The sequence below is a fragment of the Lactuca serriola genome, chromosome 5 (assembly GCF_051521515.1).
Source record: "Lactuca serriola cultivar US96UC23 chromosome 5, Lser_US96UC23_V15, whole genome shotgun sequence".
In the NCBI taxonomy this organism is placed as follows: Eukaryota; Viridiplantae; Streptophyta; class Magnoliopsida; order Asterales; family Asteraceae; genus Lactuca; species Lactuca serriola.
In genome coordinates, this window is record NC_136412.1 from 311,235,834 (window position 1) to 311,263,164 (window position 27,331).

The window sequence follows — 27,331 nt, forward strand, 5'->3', positions numbered from 1 at the left end:
GAAAATGACTCCAAGTTCAGGGAAATTTGTTGCACCTAGGGATCTCTCTTGATAACCTTTGGTAGGCATCGGTGCAGGATCAAGTGGTGGTAGATCGAACTTCTTGGCAATTGTAGGATAGATGTCCGCATCAATCCTTGCAAAGTCGCAGACGGTTTCCTTTAGAAATGTGCTTGCCCTTTCAAGTGTTATCTTCATCTTTGGATGCTTTTGCATTTTGTTTTGGAACACCTTTGCTATTAGAAAGTCTTCTTCTGGATTCATACATGGGAAGTCAGCTTGGGTGCGGACATAGTCCTGATTCCTTCTTGTAAGTGTGTATTGAATGAAGTCAGCTTTCATGAATTTCCGGGGCTTGAAGTTCTTTACTGTGGATGGTCTATCATTAGATCATATTTTCTCTATGGAAGAGGCATGTTTGGCATAGAATCGATTGAGTCTCTCGAATTCCATGGGCAGTCTTTTGTGATCCGGTAGGCTATGGTCAAACTGCTCAAATACAGTGAAGTATTTAGCATTTGGGGAGATTGGAACATCCCAGTAAGCATAGGTAAGGTAGGGTTTGTAGTCATCATCCAGTAGTCTGCGGTGGGGATTGATCCAGGAGTTGACTAGGGATTCATCCATGGTGATGTCTAATCCGTTATCTCTCCAGACGAGGTCAACAAATTTGGCTGCTTTCCAATTTGCTTTCTTCTGTATCGTTGCGGGAGAGTCGTTAGAGTGTTCAGATGACATATTGGATGCTATATTCTTGAAGTGAGGGGGAGTCTCAGGTCGCTCATGAGAAATTTTCTGTTGAGAGGGAGAGTGATGTTGCAGTGGCGTCTGGTGAGTAGATGGTTGCAGTGAGGGAATTTTTTCAATTATGATGGGGGGGGGGGCTTCTATGATGAGAAACACTGTTTGAGTGATGGTCTTCTTCACTTCCGCCTCTTGAGGAATGCAAATCCGGAGCTTCCTCAAGCCATTGTTTGAGACCATCGAACTTGGCACACACCTCCTAAAATTGAGCTTTAAGAACATCAGCCAGTTGCTGATTGTTTGGGATAGCGGTGTTGAAGAGTAGCTGATGAATCTCCTTTGTGAGTTGTAGAATTTCAGGGCATGAAAATTGGACGATAAGGATCGTTGAAGTCTGTTGATGGTTGAATGAAGGACTGAAATAGTGGACTCATAGGCAGTGTGAGTCTCAACTATCAGTTTCCGTGAGTGGGTTGACTGGGCCGCAATGGTTGTTTGTAAATCTGTCTTGATTGCGGATATCTCATAGATGAGGCGCTCCGCAGCAGCCATGAATTGCTTGTGATCAGCTTGGCGACTTGTATCCAGGGATCGGATTCCCATTTCAAATTTTAGAGATATTTGGTTAGCATCCAGTCTTTCACGGGTTTCCAGTCTTTTAATTCTTTCGATTAAGGACTGCGGTCCTGGATGGTCTTCAAAATGCGGTTGAGTGGACTTGACCGTAGCAAGAATTTGATCTACTTTGGATTGTAGACTCAAAAATTCTTTTCTAGACACAACCATCTTCTTTTTGTTCCTCCTTGCACAAGGCCTGAGAATTACACGGTTAGTTTAGGCATCCAAACTAGTTTGGAGTCTGGGACAAAGGATGAGTTTCTGATTGATGCATGAATTGAGGTTGCAGGGACTGGTTTCATGTCAACTTTCAATCCTAGTCCTGGGTGTTTGCGTTTTTTTTTTGAAAAATTACGAGGTTTCTAAAAAGAATCAGATTTGACATGAGGTAAACCTTTTTGACAACTGCATTGACATTGGCACACTGAAAATTTGTCTTTTGTTTTGAAACTTTGTTTGGTCAGTGGTTTGAAAGATGAGGTACGCTTGTGATCAGTCTGAAGTTGGTAAAATCTGACATTGGTGCTGTTGGAGTTTGAAAAAGTTCGTTTCGAAAAAGATTTAGCACGTGTAGATTCTTTGGACCTTTTTCTAGGATTTGATAAAATTCCCTGCCACTTGTTGAAATTTTGATGTGATTTTTAAAGTGTTGGAGTGGGTAAGATACCGTTCCATTTTGGATCATCTCAGGAATAGATTTGAAAACCATTGCTTTGAAAAGACCTTTCTTTCTTTTGGGTTGTGTCAGACGAGTTTTGAAATTGCTGAATTCATTGAGTGCAGTTGTGAGCTTCTTATCTTGAGTTTGTTCTGAGCCTTCGTATAAATTCTTGAGAACTTCCCATATCTCTTTTTCTGAGTTGCAGTTTATGATAATGTCGAAGTTGTCAGGGGAAACTCCATAAGAGATTTCATAAAAAGCAACAACATCATTTTCCATTTTATCGAGAACATCTTTGGTAGGACGGTTCATGATTGGTGACCCATCTGCATACTCCATAAGATATTTAATAAAAAGCAACAACATCATTTTCCAGCAGAGATCCGAACCAAGGGCAGCATAAGATGTTTGATTACGGTTCTAGGGTTGCTGACCGAGGTTGTGGATGGGACCTGAGAGGACTTCTGTAACATCCCAAAATTTAAGCCAAAAAATTTCATTTTAATTATTTATTTCATAAAAGCATTCATTAGAAAATACTGTCCCAACATGTCATTTCATAAAACAATGTATCATGTTCGAAACCCACGTCATAAACAAATATCGTATCAGAGTACAATCCCAGAAAACTTCGTGCGGAAAATCATATGTGTGTGTGATGTCATGCTACGCCGCCGGCTCCTTCCCCTTAGACGAAGACGTACCTGAAACCAAAAACTGAAACCATAAGCACAAAGCTTAATGAGTTTCCCCATCATACCACATACCATACAATATCGGTATCTTTCAACCGGTAATCATCATCGATATCTTACAACCGGTAATCATCATCGATATCTTTCAACTGGTAATCATCATCGGTATCTTCCAACCGGTAACTGGGGTCTATGCCTCCCCCTACTACTAGCATACAACAACAAGGTATAATCATACAATCAGGCATATCCGAGTACTGAACTACCCTTCGGTCCTAAGGACTGCTGTCAGGGGAAAACTATCCCTATCATACACGTAACATATCATATAGATATATCTCATAACCAAACACGTATCCATACCAAGATAATTATCACAAAGACAATCATCTTCTAAAATACTCCTACTTGGTGGGCCGGCGTTGTGGTCTTAGACCCACCCCTACTGGAAGGTAACTCACCTCAAAAGGCTGGCTGCTGAAAAGCTGATCTACAAATGTGTGACAGCCGCTCCGGTGATCCCCTGACTATATTTCCATAAAACACTTAATCAGACATTAATACTATTCCCAGGGTAAAATGACTATTTTACCCCTGACCGATTCCGAACCAAAGTCAAGTCAAAGTCAAAGTCAACTTCCAGTTGACCCGGCTCGCTGAGTTGGCTTGCCAACTCGCCGAGTCCATATCCAGTCGATTGTCCTTACTCTCGTCTCTACCCGTCGAGTTAGGCATTGACTTGACGAGTTCAGTTCCTAACTGATACTCAATGGTCCTTCATCCGACTCACCGAGTTGTATGAACAACTTGTCGAGTTAATCTTCATCCGATGAACACGTTCAGTCCTCGACTCGCCGAGTTGATGAACATCTCGTTGAGTTCTATGAAGATTGCCCTGGACTTGCCGAGCACCTTCATGCACTCGCGGAGTTCCATGAGCTTTCAGATAAATGGCTTAGCCCAGAACGTTGGGTCACTCCCCGGAGACCCCCTTAAAACCTATCCACACTCAACTGGGTCCTTTCGACCCTCAAAAGAATGGGACAGAACCCCCTAGACTCGTCGAGTCCAAGAATAGAATCGCCGAGTTGGTCACGTCCATACCCTAAATCTTTGCTTTCTGATGTACATCCTTTGATCAAAAGATAGATCCAAGCTTCTACAATCAATCTAGCACGTAAAGTTACAAACTTTACGTGCTTGCATGGGACTTTGAGCTCAAAAGGACATAAAACAAGCTCATATGGCACATGTGACCTTTCATGGGTGCAAAAGCAACCTAAATATGTGTAGTGACTCCTTTCATGATGTGATTCAGAAGCTTAAACCCCCAACCATGTTTGCAAACATGGTTGGCCACAAAAAATGGCTCATAAAAGCCCTAAACCTCCCCAAAAAGGGATCTAACAAATGAATGAGCAAGGTTACAACTTTTTACCTTCAATGAGCTGAAGAAGGTGCACAAACTCAGGTTCCCTTGATCTATACTTGCTTCCTCAAGCTTCTCTCCTTCCTTCTTAAGATCACAAGCACCAAAATCCACCAACAAGGATTAGATTGCTTCAAAAACGACTAGGGTTTCAGTGAGGGGTGTTTGGGAGCATAAAGGAGTGATGGAGGCTACATAAGGTCGTTTAAATAGGGTGTAAACCCCTGGATTATGGTTTTTGTCCAGACAGCGGCTACTCGCCGAGTCTGGGACCCGACTCGCCGAGTCCACAGCTTAAACTCCACGTGTCATCCCGCTTCTACTTGGCGAGTCAGTCCTTCTACTCCCCGAGTCCAAGGCCAAAATTGCAAATCATTTAATGAATTAAATACAAGAATACGTACCAAGAACCAGGTGCTACAAATCTCCCCTACGTATTTTAGATTTCGTCCTCGAAGTCTGCTGCTCGCTCCTGAAACAGCTCGGGGTAATGCTCCATCATCTCGTCCATCGGCTCCCAAGTCTACTCCGACCCCTTCCGGTGCTGCCATTGCACCTTCATGAGTTCCACTCTTTTGTTCCTCAGATCCTTCGAGTTCCGGTCAAGGATCTCTATAGGCCGCTCGATGTAATTCAGGCTGTCATCAACTTGAATGTCCTCCAAGGGTATCACCGCTGAGTCGTCCACCAGGCACTTCCGCAGCTGGGAGACGTGGAAAGTGCTGTGGATCTGACTGAGTTCGGCTGGAAGATCCAGCCGGTACGCCACCTTGCCCACCCGGGCTACAACCCTAAACGGTCCAATAAACCTGGGACCCAGCTTGCCCTGCTTCCTGAATCGGATGACGCCCTTCCAAGGCGACACTTTTAGGAGAACCATATCCCCGACCTAGAACTCTAGGTCTGATCGACGCTTATCGACATAACTTTTCTGCCGACTCTGAGCAGTCTGAAGCCTGCTCCGGACCTGCTGAATCTTCTCTGTCGTCTTGAGCACTACTTCGGTGCTCCCCATGACCCTCTGGCCAACCTCGCTCCAACATATCGGGGTCCTGCACCTCCTCCCATACAACATCTCGAAGGGAGGACGGTCGGTACTCACATGATAGCTATTATTATACGAGAACTCCGCCAACGGAAGGTAGGTATCCCAGCTACATCCAAAGTCGAAAACACATGCCCGCAGCATGTCCTCCAGAGTCTGGATGGTCTGCTTGCTCTGGCCATCCGTCTACGGGTGAAACGCGGTGCTGAAGTGCAGACGAGTACCCAACTCGTCGTGGAATTTCTTCCAAAACCTGGATGTGAACCTCACATCCCTATCCGAAATCACCGAAACTGGCACTCTGTGCCGCGCCACCGCCTCCCTGATATAGATATCGGCCAATTTCTCGGCCGAGATGCTCTCCTAAATCGGGATAAAGTGGGCGCTCTTGGTCAATCGATCGACGATGACCCAGATCGAATCCACTCCCCGAGCGGTCCTGGGAAGCTTGGTGATAAAATCCATCGTGATGTCTTCCCATTTCCATAGCGGAATATTCAACGACTGCATCTTGCCGTGCGGTCTCTGATGCTCGACGTTGACCTTCCTGCAGGTTAAGCACCGCTCCATGTACCATGCCACATCCCGCTTCATGCAGGGCCACCAATAGTCCAGACGAAGATCCTTATACATCTTCGTTACCCCGGGATGAATGGAGAACCGGGATTTGTGCGCCTCCTCCATCAGAACCTGGCGCACGCCTCCATGATAAGGGATCCACACCCTACGGTGAAGAGTCAGTAACCCTCGGCTATCATAGTCGAAGGAGGAAACCTGCCCCACAATCCGCTCACTCTTCCAATGTTCCTCCTTCATAGCCTCCTGCTGAGCCTCCCGGATCCGCTCCAGCAACAGAGTCACCACTGTCATCCTTAGGCAGATATCTCGGATCGGCGACGCCTTACGGCTAAGCGCGTTAGCCACCACATTGGCTTTCCCCGGATGGTAAAGGATCTCACAATCATAATCCTTTACCACGTCAAGCCACCGATGCTGCCTCATGTTCAGATTCCGCTGGTCCATGAGATACCTCAGGCTCTTGTGGTCCGTGTAGATGGTACAACGAACCCCATAGAGGTTATTACGCCAAATCTTATGGGCAAACACAACAGCCCCCAGCTCCAAATCATGCGTCGGGTAGTTCGCCTCGTGAGGCTTCAGCTGCCTCGAAGCGTAAGCAATAACGTGCCTTCTCTACATCAACATTGCACCCAAACCCGAGATGGACGCATCGCAGTACACGACAAAATCCTCCATGCACTCTGGCAGGGCTAAGATTGGCTCCTCGCACAATCTCTGTCTCAACGTCTCGAATGCGGCCTGCTGCTCGGGCCCCCAACGAAAAACCACGGCTTTCCTCGTCAGCCTGGTCAGGGGTACGACTATCTTGGAGAAGTCCTGAATGAATTTCCGATACTAGCCCGCCAATCCTAGGAAGCTCCGAATCTCGGATGGAGACCTCAGGACCTCCCATCTCATCACGGCCTCTACCTTGGCCGGATCCACTGATATCCCATCCTGGTTGACAAGGTACCCCAGAAACTACACCTCGCGCAACCAGAACTCACACTTAGAGAACTTAACATATAAGCTCTCCCTCCTCAAAGTACTCAGAACCTCATGCAAGTGCTCCTCATGCTGCTCTCGCGTCTTGGAATAAACCAAGATATCGTCAATGAAAACAATCACGGACTGATCCAACATCGGCTAGCACACGGGATTCATGAGATCCATGAACGCGGCTGGAGCATTGGTGAGCCTGAAAGGCATCACCACAAACTCGTAATGACCATAGTGTGTATGAAAAGCAGTCTTCTGCACATCCTCCTCTCTGACCCTCATCTGATGATACCCTGATCGCAAATCAATCTTGGAGAACCAAGATGCTCCCTGAAGCTGGTCGATGAGGTCATCGATCCTCGGGAGTGGGTAACGGTTCTTCACCGTTACCTTATTCAGCTCCTGATAGTCTATACACATCCGATGCGACCTGTCCTTCTTCTCCACAAACAGAATCAGGGCTCCCCACAGTGAACTGCTCGGTTTAATGAATCCCTTGTCTAACAGCTCCTGCAGTTGTGTAGGCAACTCCTGCATCTCAGGAGGAGCCAACCGATACGACGCCTTGGCTATCGGAGCCGCACCAGGGACTAGGTCGATCCTAAACTCCATCTGCCTCTCCGGAGGTATCCCATGCAACTCCTTAGGGAATACATCCATAAACTCCCGCACCACGGGTACATTGCCCACTGTCGCCTTACCCGCCTCCCGGGTGTCCATAACATACACAATATACCCTGCGCAACCCTGCTGAAGGTAGCGCCTAACTCTCGCTGCTGAACATACAGCTGGTCCTCGTTGTGGCCTCTTGCCCTGCACTACCAACTCTCCCCCACCTGGGGTCCTGATTCGTACTAGCTGATGTGCACAATCTATCACGACCCCATTGGGGCTCAACCAATCCATGCCTATAATAACCTTGTTCCCCCGCAACGGTATGGGAACCAAGTCTACCAGGTAACGTTCCTCGAACAACCTCAAAACACAATCTTGGTAGACCTCCGATGCTCGCACTGATCGGTCGTCTGCAATCTCGACCTCTAGAGGGAAGTCCAACATGCCCGAAGTCTTAGGAAACTTCTTGCTAAGCGCAAGAAAGACAAATGATCGGGTAGCACCCGAATCAAACAACACCTGAACTGGGATACCGTTCACATGGAACGATCCTAAACGCATATACACAGAGCACATATCAATATCATAACATCATACAAATAAATAAGAGGAAAAGAATCATACCCGTCACCACATCGGGTGCAGCGCGTGCCTCCTCGGCTGTCAGCTGAAATGCTCGGCTCCAAACCACTGGAGCCTCCGACTTGACCTCCGGCCATCCATAACTCGTGCTGTCACTGACGCTGGCGCCACTGCCGGCACTGCTGCTGCTATCAACCTGGGACAATTGACCTTTTTATGGCCCCTCTGATTGCAATGGAAGCAAATCAGGTCTAATGTCTGAATTGCAGAAGCAGGGGCAATACAATCTCTGCCAAAATGCCCCACCTTGCCGCACTTATAACATCTTGAACCCGACCCAGTGCGACAAACTCCCTCATGTGACCAAACGGATTTCCCACAGCGGTCCCGCCCTAACTAGCCTTTCGGCCTACCATCGGATCCCTTGGGCTTCTTTCCCGGAGCCCCCATCGCCTGCCCTTCAGCGGCCTTCCTCTTCCGTATGTGCTCCAAATCAATCTCTCTCTCCCTAGCCCTGGAAATCATGGACTCTAGGGTAGGGCAAGCAGAGAAACTAACATGCTCCCAAATATCAGCCCGTAGCATGTCATGGTATTGGGTCCTCTTCATATCCTCATCCCCCGCATACTGGGGGTACCAACAAGGCCCGTTCCCGGAACTTGGCGGTGATCTCTGCCACAGTCTCCGTAGTCTGTCTTGTATCCAAGAACTCTCTGGCCAGCTGCTGAAGCTCCACAACTGGTGCAAACTCAGCCCTGAATCGGGTCATGAAATCTGACCATGACATAGCCTCAATGGCTGGGGCTCCCAACGTATCGCCAATCAACTCCCACCAATCTCTGGCTCTATCCCTTAAACAACTTGCAGCGAAATGGACCTTCGACCCTTCCGGGCAGAAGCTCGTTAGCTGCCCAGACTCGATGTCTGCGATCCATCTCCTAGCAGCAATGGGGTCCTTCACCCCATGAAAATCCGGTGCACCACTCCCACGGAAGTCCTTCAAGGACAGTGTACGTGTACCCACTTGGCTAGACGTCAGATCACTCATGAATGCCCAGAGGCGATCCTCCATCAGCTCGATAATCCCTTCCTTGATCGACCCGAAAATGACCCGGGTCGCCTCAAGGATACCTCTCGTAATCTCAGACCTGATGAACTCGCGTATCCCATCATCGACATGCTCAGAGCCTGCTCCCGAACCCGATCCTGAACCAGATCCTAATCCCCCTGCTCCATGACGTGCGACCACCATTCTAAAAATAATAACACAATTGTCAGGATCACATATACCCCGAAAGGTCTCACACACTCTCCAAGTTTCCAGGTTCCATCTCGACCCTCCATGAATCGAGTACGGATCCTCTGCTTTCAGTAGTACGGGCCCATACTACCTTCCACATCTATCCGTACTTTCCTCAAGGATTTCCTTGACTTCACCAAGTCCATTTTCACCGATGCTCTTACCACTGATCACATCCTAGGTTTCCCTAGGGCACTCTCCGACATACTCCCCGCCATCAGCTGCATTAGGAGTCCTTACCGCGTCCCCTTAACTAGTTTGTGGATACTGTTACATATCCGTTCACTAGTTAGTCGAAGTTGGCCAGAATCCCCATAGCACAAGCAAACAACATCCGTGCGTTGAGTAACCAAACTAGGCATAACCTACATAGGCCATCCTACAGCTGACTAAACAGTCCTAGCATACAGCTCATACAACAACATATAAGGCATCCTTCCTAGATCCTTAGCCCTAACTAGCATGCAATTCTCAGAATCATATATCAGGCACACAAGGCATCCTCCTAGACCCTTAGTCTTATTCTAGTATGTAGTTTCTTGAATCAAAACCATACAACATAACATAACAAGTATGGGTATCTTGGGGAAAGCTTACATGATCCCGGCCGGTTGCACGCATCACACACTTCGTCTTTCTTAAAACTTCCCATTTTAGATTTTAGAAAACCATTTTCCTTGTAAAAATCTTTTAGTCCCTCGGTTTGAGTCCAGAAACCCCCGAGGGTGCGTCCGAATCCCTCAAACCAGGGCTCTGATACCAACTTGTAACATCCCAAAATTCAAGCCCAAAAATTTCACTTTAATTATTTATTTTATAAAAGCATTCATTAGAAAATACTGTGCCAACACGTCATTTCATAAAACAATGTATCATGTTGGAAACCCACGTCATAAACAAATATCATATCAGAGTACAATCCCAGAAAACTTCGTGCGAAAAATCATATGTGTGTGTGATGTCATGCTACGCTGCCGGCTCCTTCCCCTTAGACGAAGAGGTACCTGGAACCAAAAATTGAAACTGTAAGCACAAAGCTTAGTGAGTTCACCCATCATACCACATACCATACAATACCATCTGTATCTTTCAACCGGTAATCATCATCGGTATCTTTCAACCGGTAGTCATCATCGGTATCTTACAACCGGTAATCATCATCGGTATCTTTCAACCGGTAATCATCATCGATATCTTCCAACCGGTAATTGGGGTCTATTCCACCCCCTACTACTAGCATACAACAACAAGGTATAATCATACAATCAGGCATATCCGAGTACTGAACTACCCTTCGGTCCTAAGGACTACTGTCAGGGGAAAACTATCCCCATCATACACGTAACATATCATACAGATATATCTCATAACCAAACACATATCCATACCAAGATAATTATCACAAAGACAATCATCTTCTAAAATACTCCTACTTGGTGGGCCGACATTGTGGTCTTAGATCCACCCCTACTGGAAGGTAACTCACCTCAAAAGGCTGGCTGCTGAAAAGCTGATCCGCAAATGTCTGACAGCCGCTCCGATGATCCCCTGACTATATTTCCATAAAACACTTAATCAGACATTAATACTATTCCCAGGGTAAAATGGCTATTTTACCCCTGACCGATTCCAAACCAAAGTCAAGTCAAAGTCAAAGTCAACTTCCAGTTGACCCGGCTCGCCGAGTTGGCTTGCCAACTCGCCGGGTCCATATCCAGTCGATTGTGCTTACTCCCGTCTCTACTCGTCGAGTTAGGCATTGACTTGACGAGTTCACTTCCTAACTGATACTAAATGGTCCTTCATCCGACTCGTCGAGTTGTATAAACAACTCGTCGAGTTAATCTTCATCCGATGAACACGTTCTGTCCTTGACTCGCCGAGTTGATGAACATCTCGTTGAGTTCTATGAAGATTGCCTTGGACTCGCCGAGCACCTTCACGCACTCGCCGAGTTCCATGATCTTTCAGATCGATGGCTTAGCCCAGAACGTTGGGTCACTCCCCGGAGACCCCCTTAAAACCTTTCCACACTCAACTGGGTCCTTTCAACCCTCAACAGAATGGGACAGAACCCCTTAGACTCGCCGAGTTGGTCATGTCCATACCCTAAATCTTTGCTTTCTGATGTACATCCTTTGATCAAAAGATAGATCCAAACTTCTACAATCGATCTAGCACGTAAAGTGTGACATCCCCAAAATCACGGCCAGAAAAGACCGATTTTTGTTTATGCTTTATAAAAATCAGAGTACTTCATTTTATAAAAAGGTTGCGGAATTTTTCCCAGAAAAACATGGTAAATACGTTATTAAAACATTTTCGAAGAAACGTATTTATTTCATTTTAAAATGTTTGGGATGTCATCGTTAATAGCTGCCCTAATAGCTGCTTTTAAGGTAGTTGCCATTTTGACCATTGGACCAAAGTCAGTGGGCAGTCCATTAGCAAACCTATCAATCTTGGAGAGTTCAGTAGGCACCAAGTAGGGAAATAGCTTCATCCTCTCGGTAAATGCGGTGGCATACTCATCAACACTCATCTTCCCTTTCTTCAGGTTCTGAAACTCGTTGTTTAGGTCTATCAGATCTACCTCCGAGCAGTACTGCATTTTCAACTATTCCAAAAACTCTTCCCACGACATCCTTAAGGCTTCTCCTCGTGGTATCGTATCTGCCAATAGCTTCCACCAGCTCAAGACTCCAGTTTTCAGTTGTCTTACTGCAAAGACAGTCTTCTGTTTCTCATTACAACTGCAGCTCTCAAACACCATCTCCATCTCAGAGATCCAATCCATAACCTCAACCGACTTTGGGCTTCCTGAGAGGCTTGGTGGTTTCGCACCCAAGAAGTTCTTGTACATCCGCCCATCCTTGTTGTTTCTCCCTTCTGGGCCATCCCTTTGCTCACCTTGAGTCCCAACTTGACTCACTTGGCGGCTGTAGTTCCCTTCCTCAGATTGCTCGGGAATCAGTTCGGGTTGCTCAATGGGCATAGTAGGTTCGTCCCTATTCAACACCCGTCTCATTTCTTCCCTTTGTTCAGCCAACATAGCCCGAATCATGGCTTGAACTCCAGCCATGGTGACTGGCTCAGGCGCAACTTCTTCTACAATAGGTATTTGCTGAACCACTGGGGGTTGGTTCCTGTTCCCATTTGCGTTTATGTTTCCGCTACGGGTCCTTACCATCTCGATCTATACACCGAATAAGGTGAATTTAGACCTTTACTTGACGTTTAAATCATCCTTATCACTCCGAAACATTTACATGCTAGTTCTAATACCGTAGTCGTACGTTTAGAATCCTAAACACATAAGGTTTCCAGATCTGATCGGCAACAGACCATAGATCCAAACAATTAACAACATATCATGCACAAAGCATTTAGCACATAAAAGCATTTTAGGCACAATTCCAAAAATAAGCTAGTGCTCACACCTCACAATCATCGCTTAGCATTCTAAGTTTAAGTCTAGAAATAAATCCATATTCCTAGTTCGCTTAAACTAATGCTCTGATACCAACTGTGACATCCCCAAAATCACGGCCAGAAAAGACCGATTTTTATTTATGCTTTATAAAAATCAGAGTACTTCATTTTGTAAAAAGGTTGCGGAATTTTTCCCAGAAAAACATGGTAAATACGTTATTAAAACATTTTCGAAGAAACGTATTTATTTCATTTTAAAATGTTTGGGATGTCATCGTTAATACCGAAACATAAGCATAAACAGACTTACAATGATTTACACTAGTGATCTACATCTCTTTTAAATCTCTCAGTGTAATGTCACTTCACTTCGTCACCTGTGATATACATAAACTGAGTGGGTCAGGTTGGGAAACCTGGTGAGTACATAGGGTTTTCAACCCACAATAATATAATTATTATGTTCAATCAAACAATTAACCCAATTACCCATCCCCATTATCTTCTTTACTCTTTAAGGATTTAACCTAAGAGTCATCTATCCTGCATTCGTTTATTCCGAAGTCCCTTACTTCCAGGGTTATGGGACTGGCACTAAATCCATAGCTGCCAATGTTCGTTCATAAAGCACTAATTCCATAGCTGCTATAGTCTATTCATCGGGTACTAAATCCATAGCTACCGGTCTTTATCTAATAGGTACTAAGTCCATAGCTACCAATGTTCAACAGGTACTAAGTCCATAGCTACCAATTCCTACAGGTACTAAATCCATAGCTACCAACGTTTAAAAGGTACTAAGTCCATAGCTACCGGTGTTTGTCCCATAGGCACTAAGTCTGTAGCTGCCAATGTATACTCACGTCATCTTCTATCTCTCATCATTCATCTACCCATCTCATACCCAACATTTTCATATATATAAACTACGTATACAGTTTAAGTCCTTTAAAACATGTATAAAACGTTCAACCAGCATAGACAGCAAGTATTCAGATAATGTGCACAAATAGCACGTAGTTTATATAAAATACTTCATATCTATGTGTAAGATGAAAGTAACTATGCACTCACAACACGTAATATATATTAAATACTTCATATCTATGTGTAAGATGAAAGTAACTATGCACTCACTTGAGAAGGTGGTGACTCGGTACTCGGACAACGCTTCGTTTACTTTAAAATAATTTCCTTCGACGAAACCTAGTATTATTACCACTAGATTTTAGTCTAATATTTACCGTGACTAATTATTAGTCTTATTATATACATATATTAAATTATAACAAGTCTTGGAACAGTAAAATTTGAAAGTTTGAATTTTAACCACGTCACTTTGGACAAAATTGCTATGTCGCCCTTCTACTTTTACAACATCTGAAAATTTAATTCCTTCCCACGCCCCTTTTAATTCCTTCCCACGCCCCTTTTCTTTGTGAATCGAATGTGAAAAATTATGGTTTGTCGTTAGTTCTTTGAATTACGTAACGATTTTTGATCGACTAATCCTCTTTCTGATCTTTCTGTGTTTTTGATTGTTATCTTTGACGGATTGGGTTTGACAATCATCGATTTCCATTCACGAATCAAGATTACAAATCTTCACGATTTCCATCCAACAACTGTTGTGTGAAAAATTCTGGTTTGTCGTAAGTTCTTTGAATTACGTAAGGATTTTTTATCGATTGATCCTCTGTCTGTTCTTTCTGTGTTTTTGATCGATATCTTTGACGGATTGGGTTTGACAATCAACGATATCCATTCAGGAATCAAGATTAGATATCTCGACAGTTTCCATCCAACAATCGACAGCCTATCAACAAATACCGTCAATTAACGCCACCAACATCAACAGTCTGTCTGGGAAATTTCGGTATGTCGTTTGTTCTTTCAATTTTGGGTTTTGGTTCAATTGCTCGGTTCTTTGAATTACGAATGATCCATCTGTGTATATGATCGATATGTTTCAATTTCCTTAGGATTTTGGTTCCATTCACGAATCAAGATTCGATTTCTCCACGATTTCCATCCACAAATCAATAATCGATTTATGTCAACAACTACCGTCAATTCCGCCACCAACCATCAACAACCTGTGTGAGAAATTTCGGTATGTGCTTCGTTCTTTCAATTTCCTTGGATTTTGGTTTACTTGCACCTTTCTAATCATTCTGTCTTTTTGAGCAACGTCTACGACTTTTTGGGTGTGACTATCAACATCCCGTCCAAGAATCAAGATTAAGTTTCTGTCACCAACAACATCTTCCATCAATTACCGCCACCATAAGCCTGTTCTACGTTATTGTTTACAAAAGGTATGTTTTGAATTTCTGTATAATTGATGTTGGTTCTTTTTTCTTAAACAAATCCTCCCACTCTTATCCTAAGCCATAGTTTCCAAGTTCATTCAATTATAATAAAACGAATCCTCCCAACTTATCCTAAGCCATAGTATCCAACTTCATTCAATCTAAAACTATTTAGACGGATTAAAACTAATGTTAACCATGCAATTTCTGAAATGACAATAATAATTCCATTAATTTTTCAATCTATAAAGAGTCTGTTCAATAGTTCTAAACTATTGGAAATTAACACAGTTAATGCAAAAAAATAAAAGATGATTCTACCGATTACCAAAAAAAAAAAAAAATTCAAATGTTTTACGTCTCAACACTGTATATGAGAATTGCAAGAAAACAGAAAAATTCAGCACTGTATATGACAATTGAAGAAAAGAGTTAACTAAGTTTGTAATCTATAAAGCTATTACATTTCAATTCCTTTTTCTTAATATTTTTTGCAATTCCAACATAATCAACTCAAAGAAAACTTGCCAAGTTCTCAATTTTCCTGGAATATATATTAACATCATTAAAACTTCCCAAAATGCCCCTGTAACTCTTAATGAAATTCAAAGAAAAACTTGTCAGGTTCTCCATTGTGGTGCAAAAGTTCTTCACATCCTTTGAATATTAATTGCATCTTTTTTAAACCAAATGTTCCTCCTATAAACAATTAAAATTAAAAACTTCCCAAAATACCCAGGACTCTTTTTATCGCATATATAAATTATCCAACAGTACCTTTTATAAATAACAACTGACAAAAAAAGAGACATCACTATTAACAATCTCATTTAAAATATGATCATGAAGTTCCATGTTTTTTTTTGGAAATGCCCTTATGCCAATTAGATTGATATCAAACTTTTAAAGATAAAACCAACTGCATAAAAATGACGCTTTCTCTTTTATATCACATGTTAATTGGCTATGCCAATAAAATGTTACAATGTAGATATCAAGAGGTATTTCGATCATGCTTCCCACATCTCAGCTTTTTTTTTTTAAAAAAAATTCACAATATAAAATTTAAGATTAAGATGACATGGCACTATTTCTAAATTTATCAAAATCTGAATTTTAAAAGCAATAATTTTTCAATCTACTAAGAGTGTGTGCATTTGTTCTAAACGATTGGAAATTAACACAATTAATGCAAAAAAATAAAAGATGATTCTACCGATTACAAAATAATTTAATAATACAAAAATAAAAATATTCAAATGTTTTAGGTCTCAGCATTGTATATGACAATTGCAAGAAAAGAGATAGGATTCAACACTATATATGACAATTGAAGAATAGAGAAAGGATACTGTAAACATATTAAATTGAAATTCTATGTAAAGCAAGTATGAATAAAAAATAATGAGTTTACATGTAGTTTATATGAAAAAAAAAGTATATTACATTTTGACCAAAGGACAATAAAGCCCTTAACCATATTTGCAAATACAAGACGGAAAATCCATTTTGACCAAAGGAGAATAATGCCCTTAACCATATTTGCAAATACTGAGAAAATTTACCGAATACCTTTTCTATCACAAAATTTTCAATACCTTTTAAACTATTTAACTTAAACATAAATTATACACATTAGTAAATTTATGAAAGAAAGTTTATGTAAAAGGTATGTTTCTCATTACATTCTATAGTACCCATAACCATTACTCAATAAAAAAAGTACATAGCAGTAATGTATAATATATAAATAGTATATTGCTATTTTTTGGATCCTCTCCTTCCAAGTTCATTCAATCTAAAAATAATTTCTAATAAATACAACATACCTCTAACAATCAAGTTATATTAATGTATTTTCAAATTTTAGACAATTTAACATACATTTTCTGCAATGACAATACTGCCACTAACCTTTTTTTTTTTTTTTTTGAATATTTTACCTAATAACAACTAAAGATAACCCTAATCAAATTCTATGATTTAATATTGCATATTCACATAACAAATAATGCACTAGAGCGTATTTAGTAATGCTAGAAGAAAAAATTTACCTACAAAAAAATAACATAACCTGTTATTATACTGTATAACACAAAGAAATGAAAAATATGATACAAACCTAAAATAATTCCATACAACAACTCTAATCAAGTAACAGATCAACATATTTATAAGGTTCTAAGGTAAATTTGGTCATGAATAAACAAAACTATGGTACAAAAACCTTTTCCTAGATAACATGCCACATATGATACCAGGAATTTGTCTATTTGTCAATTTATTCACAAGACGTAATAGTATGCAAGTGAGAAGACTTCTAACAAATACACATGGAGCCTTTGCATTCAACTATAACTGTTAATATAGAATCGTAAAATTTTTGTTCATATCCTTTTCATATTCACCTCTACCTAGTAGCTATACAAAGATTCCATCGATTAATACAATCATACAATAGCCTATTAATCTCTTCTAAATGTGTGTTAAAAATACTCCAACAATTGGTAACTAATCAAAGTAGTTAGTTTTGAGTCTAATTTTCAATATCATTTACATATAAAGTATGTTAAGCGTCAATAAATTTTGATTTCCATTTCAGTAAAGCCTTCTTCACATGCCTCCAAAACGGCGACATATGGCTTCTACTTCCAATACAATAGTCCCCCGTCAAATACGTCGTTCACGCAGGAGTTCACTTTTAGTGGAGATACCAGCGTTGCCTTTTTATTATGACTGTGGAAATTGTACCTGTGTATGTGAGTATTGTGGAGCTTATTTTTGGTATCAAGAGAGAGTATTGTATTTATCCAGAGCCAATCATCCACAATATACAAAATGTTGTAAGTCGGGTAATGTAGTTCTTCCTTACCCTCTTCATCCGCCTGATGTGCTTATGCAATTCTACGAAGATGATCACTTCATGCGTAACATAAGAGCATATAATTCCATGTTCTCTATGACGTCTTTTGGTGCAAACGAAGACGATTCAATCAACAAAGGTCGTGCACCATATGTGTTTAAGGTTAGTGGTCAGATTTACCATTGGATAGGCTCTTTTTATCCTCAAGACATTCATCAACCCCGTTTTCTCCAATTGTACATGTGTGATACTGAAAATGAGATCGCTAATAGACTTCGTTCTTTTCATGATGGGGAAGTACTTTTGTCTGCAGAAGTTGTAGAATCCTTAAGTCATATGTTACGCACACATAATGAGTATGTTCGTACATTTAAGACTGCGAAAGAAATAGCTCAGTCAATGAATTTAGATTCATATGGTGTACGTTTATTTAATGTTGTACCTGACAGAAGATATGGGCCACCAGCCCCTGGAACTTTAGGCTGTATTGTTTGTGGTGATGATGTTACTGGCGCTGTCTATGACATTGTCGTCTATTCAAAGTCTGGGTCACCTCGGCGTGTCAGTAAGCTTCATCCTACTTACATGCCTTTGCAGTATCCATTACTGTTCCCGTATGGTGAAGAAGGATGGTCTCCTAGCTTGCATCTACATATTAAGTCTAACAAAAGGTTAACAAATAATATGTATTACAGTTATCAAATTCATGATCGACACACGTACTCTCTTATTTTACGTGCACATCGTCTTTTCCACCAGTATTTAGTAGATGCATATACTTGCATTGAACAATCTAGGCTTGACTTTATTGAACACCATCAGCAACAATTACGAATAGAGTACATCAGCGGTGTTTATGACGCTTTGTCCAGAGGTGATTCAGACAGTCAGGTCATTGGAAAGCGTGTATTTCTACCTGCAACTTTCGTTGGGGGACCTAGGTATATGTATAAACACTATCAAGACGCTCTTGCCATATGCAAGGTTCATGGTAAGCCACAATATTTCATCACTTTCACTTGCAATGTTAAATGGCCTGAGTATAGAAGATACATGGATGCTATTGGTCAACGTGATATTCAAAACAGACCAGATATCATTGCACGCATCTTTAAAATTAAAGTTCATGCTTTCATTAACTTCCTTAAAGAGGACAAAACTTTTGGAGATGTTAGTGCATGTAAGTTTTTCTACTCTTATTTCATTTTTCCTATTATTGCCTTCTATTCCTTTATGTCATATATAACATCATTATTAAATATTCTATTCACAGATCTTTACACAATTGAATTCCAAAAAAAGGGGTTTACCACATTGCCATACATTATTATGGGTAACGTCACCCTATACAATTCAAGAAGGTGCAGATATTGATAAATACATAACCGCTGAACTTCCTGATCCCATACTTGAACCAACACTATATAGGACTGTTACTACATGCATGCTACATGGTCCTTGTGGTTCATTAAATATTAGTGCCCCCTGTATGGTAGATGATAGATGTAAGAAACAATTTCCAAAACCGTTCAACCCATTAACAACTTTTGATGCAAATGGTTACGTGCATTATAAGAGACGTGTTGGATCGTATCATGTCCTACAAAGTGGGATTAGAACTAATAACGGCTATGTAGTGCCATATAATAAACGTTTGTGTAGTTGATTTGATGCTCACATCAATGTTGAATATTGTGGTTGGAATATGATGATTAAGTACTTATTTAAGTACATATCAAAGGGGGTTGATCGCATTCGTTTCACTCTTCAAACATCAGAGGCAAATACTCCTACTACTTCCTCTACCATACCTGTCGCAGTAAATGAAATCAAGTCGTTTCTTGATGGTCGGTATATATGTCCACACGAAGCAGCATGGCGCGTCCTCAATTTCCCCATTCATGAACGAGATCCACCTGTACAAGTCTTGGCCGTCCATTTGGATGGGATGCAACCTACTATTTTCAAAGAAAACAGTCAATTAAGCTCCTTAATTGATAACCCAGGTTTTGGTGTTACCACTTTAACGGAATGGTTGCACAATAATTAACGTGATGGTCGAGGAATTGACTTGACATACAATGATTACCCTTCTAAATATAGTTGGGACACCAAAGATAAGAGATGGATTCATAGGACTACCACAACAAATACCACCATTGGCAGACTTGCATATGTACATCCAACAGCTGGGGAGTTATTCTATCTACGGATTTTACTATTCCATCAAAAAGGATGTAAATCATTCTATGACATTAGAACCGTTCGTGAATACACGTACTCAACTTTTCGTGATGCGTGTGAAGCATTAGGGTTAACCGGTGACGATAAGGAGTGGCTAACAGCATTTGAAGAAGCATCGACTTGGACAACCTCATCTCAACTTCGTTCTCTATTCTGCCATCTACTTTTGTATTGTGAAGTAGGAAACCCTCTTTTGTTATGGGAAACCGCAAAACCTAAAATGGGCGATGACATTACCCATACATTCACTTCCAATTCTACAGATCCAAATGTAGTTCTACATGTTAATACACTAGAACAACAAATACTTCTCGAAATTCAAAAGACACTACTAGCTTCAACACCTTCCAAATCACTTGCTGACTTTGGATTGCCAATGCCATCTCCATCTCTTCTTTCCATTCTCAGAAATCGTCTTATTCTTGAAGAGACTAATTATGATACAAATCTCTTAATTTCTCAAAATACATCCATGGTATCACAATTGAATCCGGATCAACTTACAATTTATGAAAAAGTTGTGGATGCTGAAAAAAACAAAAGGCAACTGCTATTATTTGTATATGGATCTGGTGGTACATGAAAAACTTTTTTATGGACAACTATACTTTCATATTTCAGATCTAAGGGGAAGATTATACTTGCTGTTGCCGCCTCAGGCATTGCATCCCTTTTGTTGCCTTCAGGTCGTACTGCTCATTCTAGATTTGTTATTCCAATTGACTTTACAGACAAGTCTTCCTGTAATATTAAAAAAAAAACACAGCTTGCAGAGCTCCTAAAGAGGACTTCTATGATCATATGGGATGAAGCTCCAATGAGTGATCGTCGTTGCTTTGAGTTTCTTGATAAATCACTAAAAGATGTCCTTGAAGATGATAACCATCTTTTTGGTGGAATGTCAATGCTCCTAGGAGGTGACTTTCGACAAACTCTTCCTGTTCAACCTAAAAGCAGAAAATCACAAATAATTGGCCTAACTCTACCCAATTCCTATCTATGGTCACATTTTACAGTATTCAAATTGCATCATAATATGCGTTTATCCCAACCAGTCAATCCAAATAAGGATGTTAATCAAATATCACAGTTTGCTTCATGGCTTCTCGATATTGGAAATGGAAATATCGGAACACCAGACAAGAATGATCCAGAAAGCACAAACGTTATACAAATACCTCATTGTTTCCTTATCGAATCAGGAGACAACGAATTAGAATCACTAATACATTTTGTCTATGGCAAAGATATAATTTCCAATCCATCACCTGAAGAGTTATCTGTTAGAGCCATTATTTGTCCGAAAAATGAAACAGCTGATCAAGTCAATGCTTTAATTCTATCAAAAACTAATAGTCAAGGGGTAGTATACAACAGTTGTGATTCTATTAAGTCACAAACCCATGATAGCTTAGAATTAGATACCTTATATCCCCAAGATTATTTAAACAATCTTCACTTTTCTGGTATTCCTTCACATACATTAAATTTGAAAGTTAATACCCCAATTATGCTAATGAGGAATATCAATCAACGAGAAGGTCTTTGTAATGGAACACGTTTGATTGTTACACAATTATTACCATCTGTGATTGAAGCTTCCATAATAACAGGAATATCTGTTGGGAAAAGGGTGTACATTCCAAGAATAAAATTTGTACATAATACCTCTGACCTACCTTTTATATTTATCAGAAAACAATTTCCTCTTAAAGTGTGTTATGCAATGACTATAAACAAAAGTCAAGGCCAATCTCTTAAAAAGGTAGGTTTATACCTCACAAACTCTGTTTTCACACACGGACAACTATATGTGGCTTTGTCAAGAGCTACCTCACCAGATTTGATAAAGATTCTACTACAACAAGAAGATACATTACCATTCAACTGTACCAGAAATGTCGTCTTCAAGGATTTGTTAGCAAGAGTTAATATGCAAGAGGTTATTACACCACATTTATGTTTTCAAATCAATCTAATAGCTAAGATAATTCTATCACCCAAAATCTCATCTTTTCTACCTGTTTTGCAATTATACTTAGAGTAAATTACTGAAATCGTCCCTGTGGTTTGGTAAAAATTGCACGTTTAGTCCCTAACTTTTTATTTGCACTCAGATCGTCCCTATGGTTTGATTTTGTCGCGTTTTTCGTCCCTATGGTTTGGTAAAAAATTCATGTTTGGTCCCTAACTTTATGTATGTAAGGGACGAAAAATACAACAAAATCAAACCACAGGGACAAAAACGTGACAAATAAAACCATAGGGACAATCCGAGTGCAAAAAAATGTTAGAGACCAAACGTGCAATTTTTAACCAAACCATAGGGACGATTTAAGTAATTTACTCTTATACTTATTATAAACATCTAATACCTAAAATATATGGTAGGAAATAACGATCATATTTTTAAAATCTATTTTAACAATGTTTTTTATAATTGCAGAGCAATCTCCTCAAACATGGATAGAATATCAAACCTCCACTTTGGCTCACCAGGAAATTCACTTGAAGTCTGTGTCTTGCGAAAATGGACACTACAATTCACTACAATTCAGAAAGGACGAGACATGGTTTATCGTGATTGATGAGCATGTAAGGATATATATATATATATATATATATATATATATATATATATATATAATTCACTCTTATACAAAGTAATTCATATATAAAACACCCTAACACATTTTTTTGACCAGGGAGATACAATTCAGCTACTTGCTCGAAAGACAAATCAAGGATCGATACAAACTTCATTATTAGTCACTCGATGTTATCGTATTAAGGACTATACATGCATTGAGCCAGACAAATATCAGAAGGTCTTAGATCACCAAGTACACATGAATATTGGTGAAGCATCAACAATTGAGGAAATACCAAATCGCAATGCACTTCCACTAACATGGTTCCGCTTCAGTCCAAGATCACACTTTCAAATGATAGCAGACAAAAACTTAGAGCATCCAAGTACATTTATAACATCAACCCAAATATCATTACTTTAATGCAAAAAATTGTAATAGTCTAATTTGTCACAAATATTACGCTTACAATTACATTCAGATTTCATAGGCGTACTCATCAACATGAAAGATCGAAAAAAAAGACAAAGAACCATTCATGCTTATGACTTTAACAGATGAAAAGTAAGTACATATTCTTCATAACAAAAAAATTACCTACTATATTTCCTTTAATTATTATTAATGACAAAACTGGTTCAAGTGCGGAGGAGATTACCATAATCTTATGGAAGGAATGCATAGATTCGCCAGACAAATTCAATCGAAATGCCCTTACATCAAACTCTAACACAGTGGTACTAGCTTTCACCAATCTCAAATCCACTATGTACAATGGTAAGTAATAACAAAGACCCTTATTATAATACTCACTTCACACTATGCTAAAATACCATCTTACTACACAGGACAATTAACATTGACAAGCACCAGCGCAACACACATGTACGTCAATCCCAATTTACCAGAAACGGACACACTCATTACAAGGTATGTTATACTGCTTCTACCAAATCTTAACCATACTTAACCAAACTATAAACTACATAGTAAACAACATATATTCACTAACAAGTATCCATGAATACAGATTTGGTACCCAATTTTACTCAAAATCATCACCAAATGTGATAAATACTACATTACAACGCTTAAAGAGCTCAAATTTCTCTCAAATAATGGTAATTAGTTTTCTTATGTATAATATTACTATTTCATACATAACAATCACTAACATACATCTATAACATGTTTAAGGACAATGTATATGTTTTAAAGACCATACTATCTGATTTCACATTCAAAGATGTATGGTACCACGTTACATGTACCACATGTGGTAAATCAACACACAAAAAAGGTGATGGATGGTTTTGTGTTTCCCATGGGCCCATAAATGAACCAAAACTTTTGTAAGTACTCCCTCTCATGTTTACCATATATATATATATATATATATATATATATATATATCACACTTAAAATTACTTCTCTTTCCACAGATATAAAATCTCAGCAGTACTCACAGACAATACAGATACCACAACAGTTTTCATGTCTAATGAAGCAACCTGTACTCTGCTAAATGCGACTGCACAAGAAATCATAGACAACTTTCCCAGTCAAGATAGAAAAACTTTACCTGAAACACTCGAACGTTGTAAAGGGTTGACAAAGAATGTCTATGTAGAATGCACAAAACTTTCTTCCACTAGAAATATCCGTTTCACAGTCACCACAATCAGTGACATAAAAACACCACAACCAACAATCTTATCAACACAAAAAACACAAACTACACGTTCAACACCAATGGAACAACAAACCACAACAACTATGGAGTCCCTAACCCCTACTAAATCACATGAAACTGGAAAACGCCTCCAAATGGAAGATACAGGTAAAACAACTTATAGAAGTTTATTTAATTCATACATGTAATGAACATCTTACATTTGACAGATACACCAAAAAAACCACGTCCCAAACGAGAGAAATACAGAAACCACGGCGAAGCAGACGAAGGAACACATGCCAAAAAGCAATGAAACTATTTGATCTTATCATAGCATACTTAGACTTAACCTAAACTCTCTTTATATAGCTTTATGTCCATATTATAAACTACATGACACACATTATGTTTATATACAATAATCTGTAAATATTCAATAAAACTATGTCATATTCTGACAATAATTGTTTCTATAGATTTGTTTGATATCTAATGACATTTACTTTTCAATTTGTAGTTTTTAGTGTGTTTATTGTTATGTTTATAGTCGTCTGTGTGACAAGTGTTGTTATCTATTGAACGATTTTTGTTCATGTTGTACAAAATAGAAGTTTGTTATACGTTGCAAAAGCAATACTTTACGACATCATTCGATTTTGAATCCATTCAATATTTCACGTCATAAACAAGTTATTTCGTGATTTAAACATTTGCATGGGTAAATCACTTTCTTCAACTATATACATCTATCATAACCAACACAACTAACAATACTAAACTTTATGACTACTAAACTTTCACCATATAACTCAATAAATATTCAACATCTATATTTTGACTACTACCAAACACTCAATAGTGCTCTATTACTACTACCAAACGTCCGACAATAACGTGACTCGTGGTTCACCACGGGTTCATACACTAGTTATTATTATTATATAAACGTTTAAACAATACTTTCCAACCACTATGTACAGACAGGGGCCAGACATAAAACACCGGAGGGCAGGACCATTTTGGCATATAGCACTTCTGAAATCCAACAACCCTATGCGGCCCTTTAAAACAGATTCCCCGTACCGCGAGTAGTTAAAAAGATATTATAACGACACTTATATAAGTCATAATAATAGCTCAAATATTTATTATAAATTTATAATAACAATACTAATTTTAAATATAAACTATATTTAAAATAGGGTGGGCATAACTTACTTACAAGGGGATTTTAGCTAGGAGTCGGGCTCTGTAGGGGCAGAACATCGTCGCTGAATCTTTCTAAGAAAGATTCGTGCAGCGCTTCAGCGCTCACCTTACTATACTAAAATTACAGAAAGAGAAGTCGAATCACGAGGGACCGAAATGCTCGGGGGATAAGGAGAGAAAGACTCTTGAATCAAGAGAATGGTGCAAGAAATATGAGAGCCCAAGCCTCTTATTTATAGTAATTGAATTTACAAAAACTACCCCCCATAATTACTTAATGACCTTATAGTTATATAAACAACTAAACACCCCTTTATAATACTATTTTAAATAGATTTAAAGATATTTGTACTAAACTAATGTCGAAAGAACTCAACATTAGTCTTATAATGACCGCATCGTCGATACCTTTCTAATGATATATACATATGTATATATATGTGTACGTATATATGATTTATACTTTATTTTAATACGCAAATATGCTATTATAATTTGTAACTCGTTCATACGAACTCCGTTTTTGACGTTCTTTATATCCATGCGTAGGTGGTGACGCACTCTACAACTTTCGTTTAGACTCCTTCGGCTAATTTTGAATTTATTTTTAAAGTTATATTTTTAACAGGCCGGGACAGGATTGGTCCGTTATAATCTCATAACTTCTTCATCCGATGTCCATTTCCGTCTGTCTTTTTATTGTTACGCTACTAATAATGAGATCTTCAATTCTCGTTTAGGTTGTGTCGGCTAAAAATCGCTCGATCTAATATTCGAATTTCGGACTGTACACTGCTAATCCGAAACTTCGAAAAATCGTAACTTCTTCATACGAAGTCAGATTTGGGCGTTCTTTTTATCGAAGTTCTTAGTTTAACATATTCTACGACTTTCGTTTAGAGCGCTAAATCTAAATCTCGCTCTATCATAAATTTACTATTTACGCTTCCCGGCGCCGTGCCGGTTCCGACGCGAAACTTCGACGGGTCATAACTTCTTCGTTATAACTCGGATTTCGGCGTTCTTTATATGTACGGAAACCCTGTGACATCTTCTACAACTTGGTTAAGATTATTTATTCTAAATAATCTTTTTGTCTAAAAGTCGTTTTCGACCCCTATTGCCTCTAAATTGACTAGCCCGGATCTGCGGGCGTTACAATTATCTCCCCCTTTGGATGATTACGTCCCGGAATCATCAACGAAACAGGGTCATATAATGACTCCATACGTCATCTCTTCATCCTAGGTAATAATTATAACTTCTACATTCCTTCAATTCTATCTCTTAAACTCATTGACTGTAAGAGTACTCGATCGTGCACCTGCTCTCTACCTCAGGTTAGACTCCAAATTATGACCTTCAAGTCACAATCTCGATCCTTGCTGGATACGGACTTGAGATAAGTTCCTTTATTACTACTATAGATCGATGTGTCATATTCTAATGACCTATCATCGTATGTTGCAACACTTAGACTTAGGTCTCTTAGAGTTAAATTCTAAAACAGACTATGCCTTCCTTCATGTTCTAATGTGATATAATCACACTTTAACATTAGGCATTTCTAGCCACCAACTTCTTTAACAACGAGTGCGATACTTCTATTGATCGCTTTGATTTCAACCGTTTGGTTTAAGTTGGACGCTACATCAAACTTGGTCCTCTGAGCCACACAACATACTCATCGTAGTCGGACTCAATTCGATATGACCACTAGGGTCGGAATATCAACAATCTTCTTAGTCATTACCGA

General features: G+C 39.7%; 2 protein-coding genes across 12 annotated transcripts; both read left to right on the forward strand.

Moving 5' to 3' along the window:
• Window positions 1-14,075: 14,075 nt before the first annotated feature.
• Window positions 14,076-24,876, forward strand: LOC145054934 (uncharacterized). Of its 11 annotated transcripts, XM_079003204.1 has the most exons (14): window positions 14,150-14,333; window positions 14,451-14,557; window positions 14,664-14,999; window positions 21,796-21,865; window positions 21,942-22,042; window positions 22,547-22,695; window positions 22,806-23,076; window positions 23,173-23,255; window positions 23,335-23,468; window positions 23,540-23,621; window positions 23,722-23,812; window positions 23,889-24,043; window positions 24,134-24,531; window positions 24,594-24,876. In XM_079003204.1, exons 8-14 carry the CDS (start codon window positions 23,230-23,232, stop codon window positions 24,677-24,679), a joined length of 972 nt encoding a protein of 323 aa, XP_078859330.1. In that variant the 5' UTR covers window positions 14,150-14,333; window positions 14,451-14,557; window positions 14,664-14,999; window positions 21,796-21,865; window positions 21,942-22,042; window positions 22,547-22,695; window positions 22,806-23,076; window positions 23,173-23,229; the 3' UTR covers window positions 24,680-24,876. The 11 variants fall into 11 exon arrangements, with proteins under 11 accessions (XP_078859325.1, XP_078859327.1, XP_078859328.1 ...); XM_079003206.1 differs by lacking the exons at window positions 21,796-21,865; window positions 21,942-22,042 and adding an exon at window positions 14,095-14,143 and having other exon boundaries at window positions 14,276-14,333; XM_079003203.1 differs by lacking the exon at window positions 21,796-21,865 and having other exon boundaries at window positions 21,928-22,042.
• Window positions 19,346-22,688, forward strand: LOC145050758 (uncharacterized). The gene is made up of 5 exons (XM_078998956.1): window positions 19,346-19,489; window positions 19,598-19,890; window positions 19,960-20,643; window positions 20,722-22,143; window positions 22,547-22,688. Exons 1-5 carry the CDS (start codon window positions 19,346-19,348, stop codon window positions 22,686-22,688), a joined length of 2,685 nt encoding a protein of 894 aa, XP_078855082.1.
• Window positions 24,877-27,331: the final 2,455 nt, after the last annotated feature.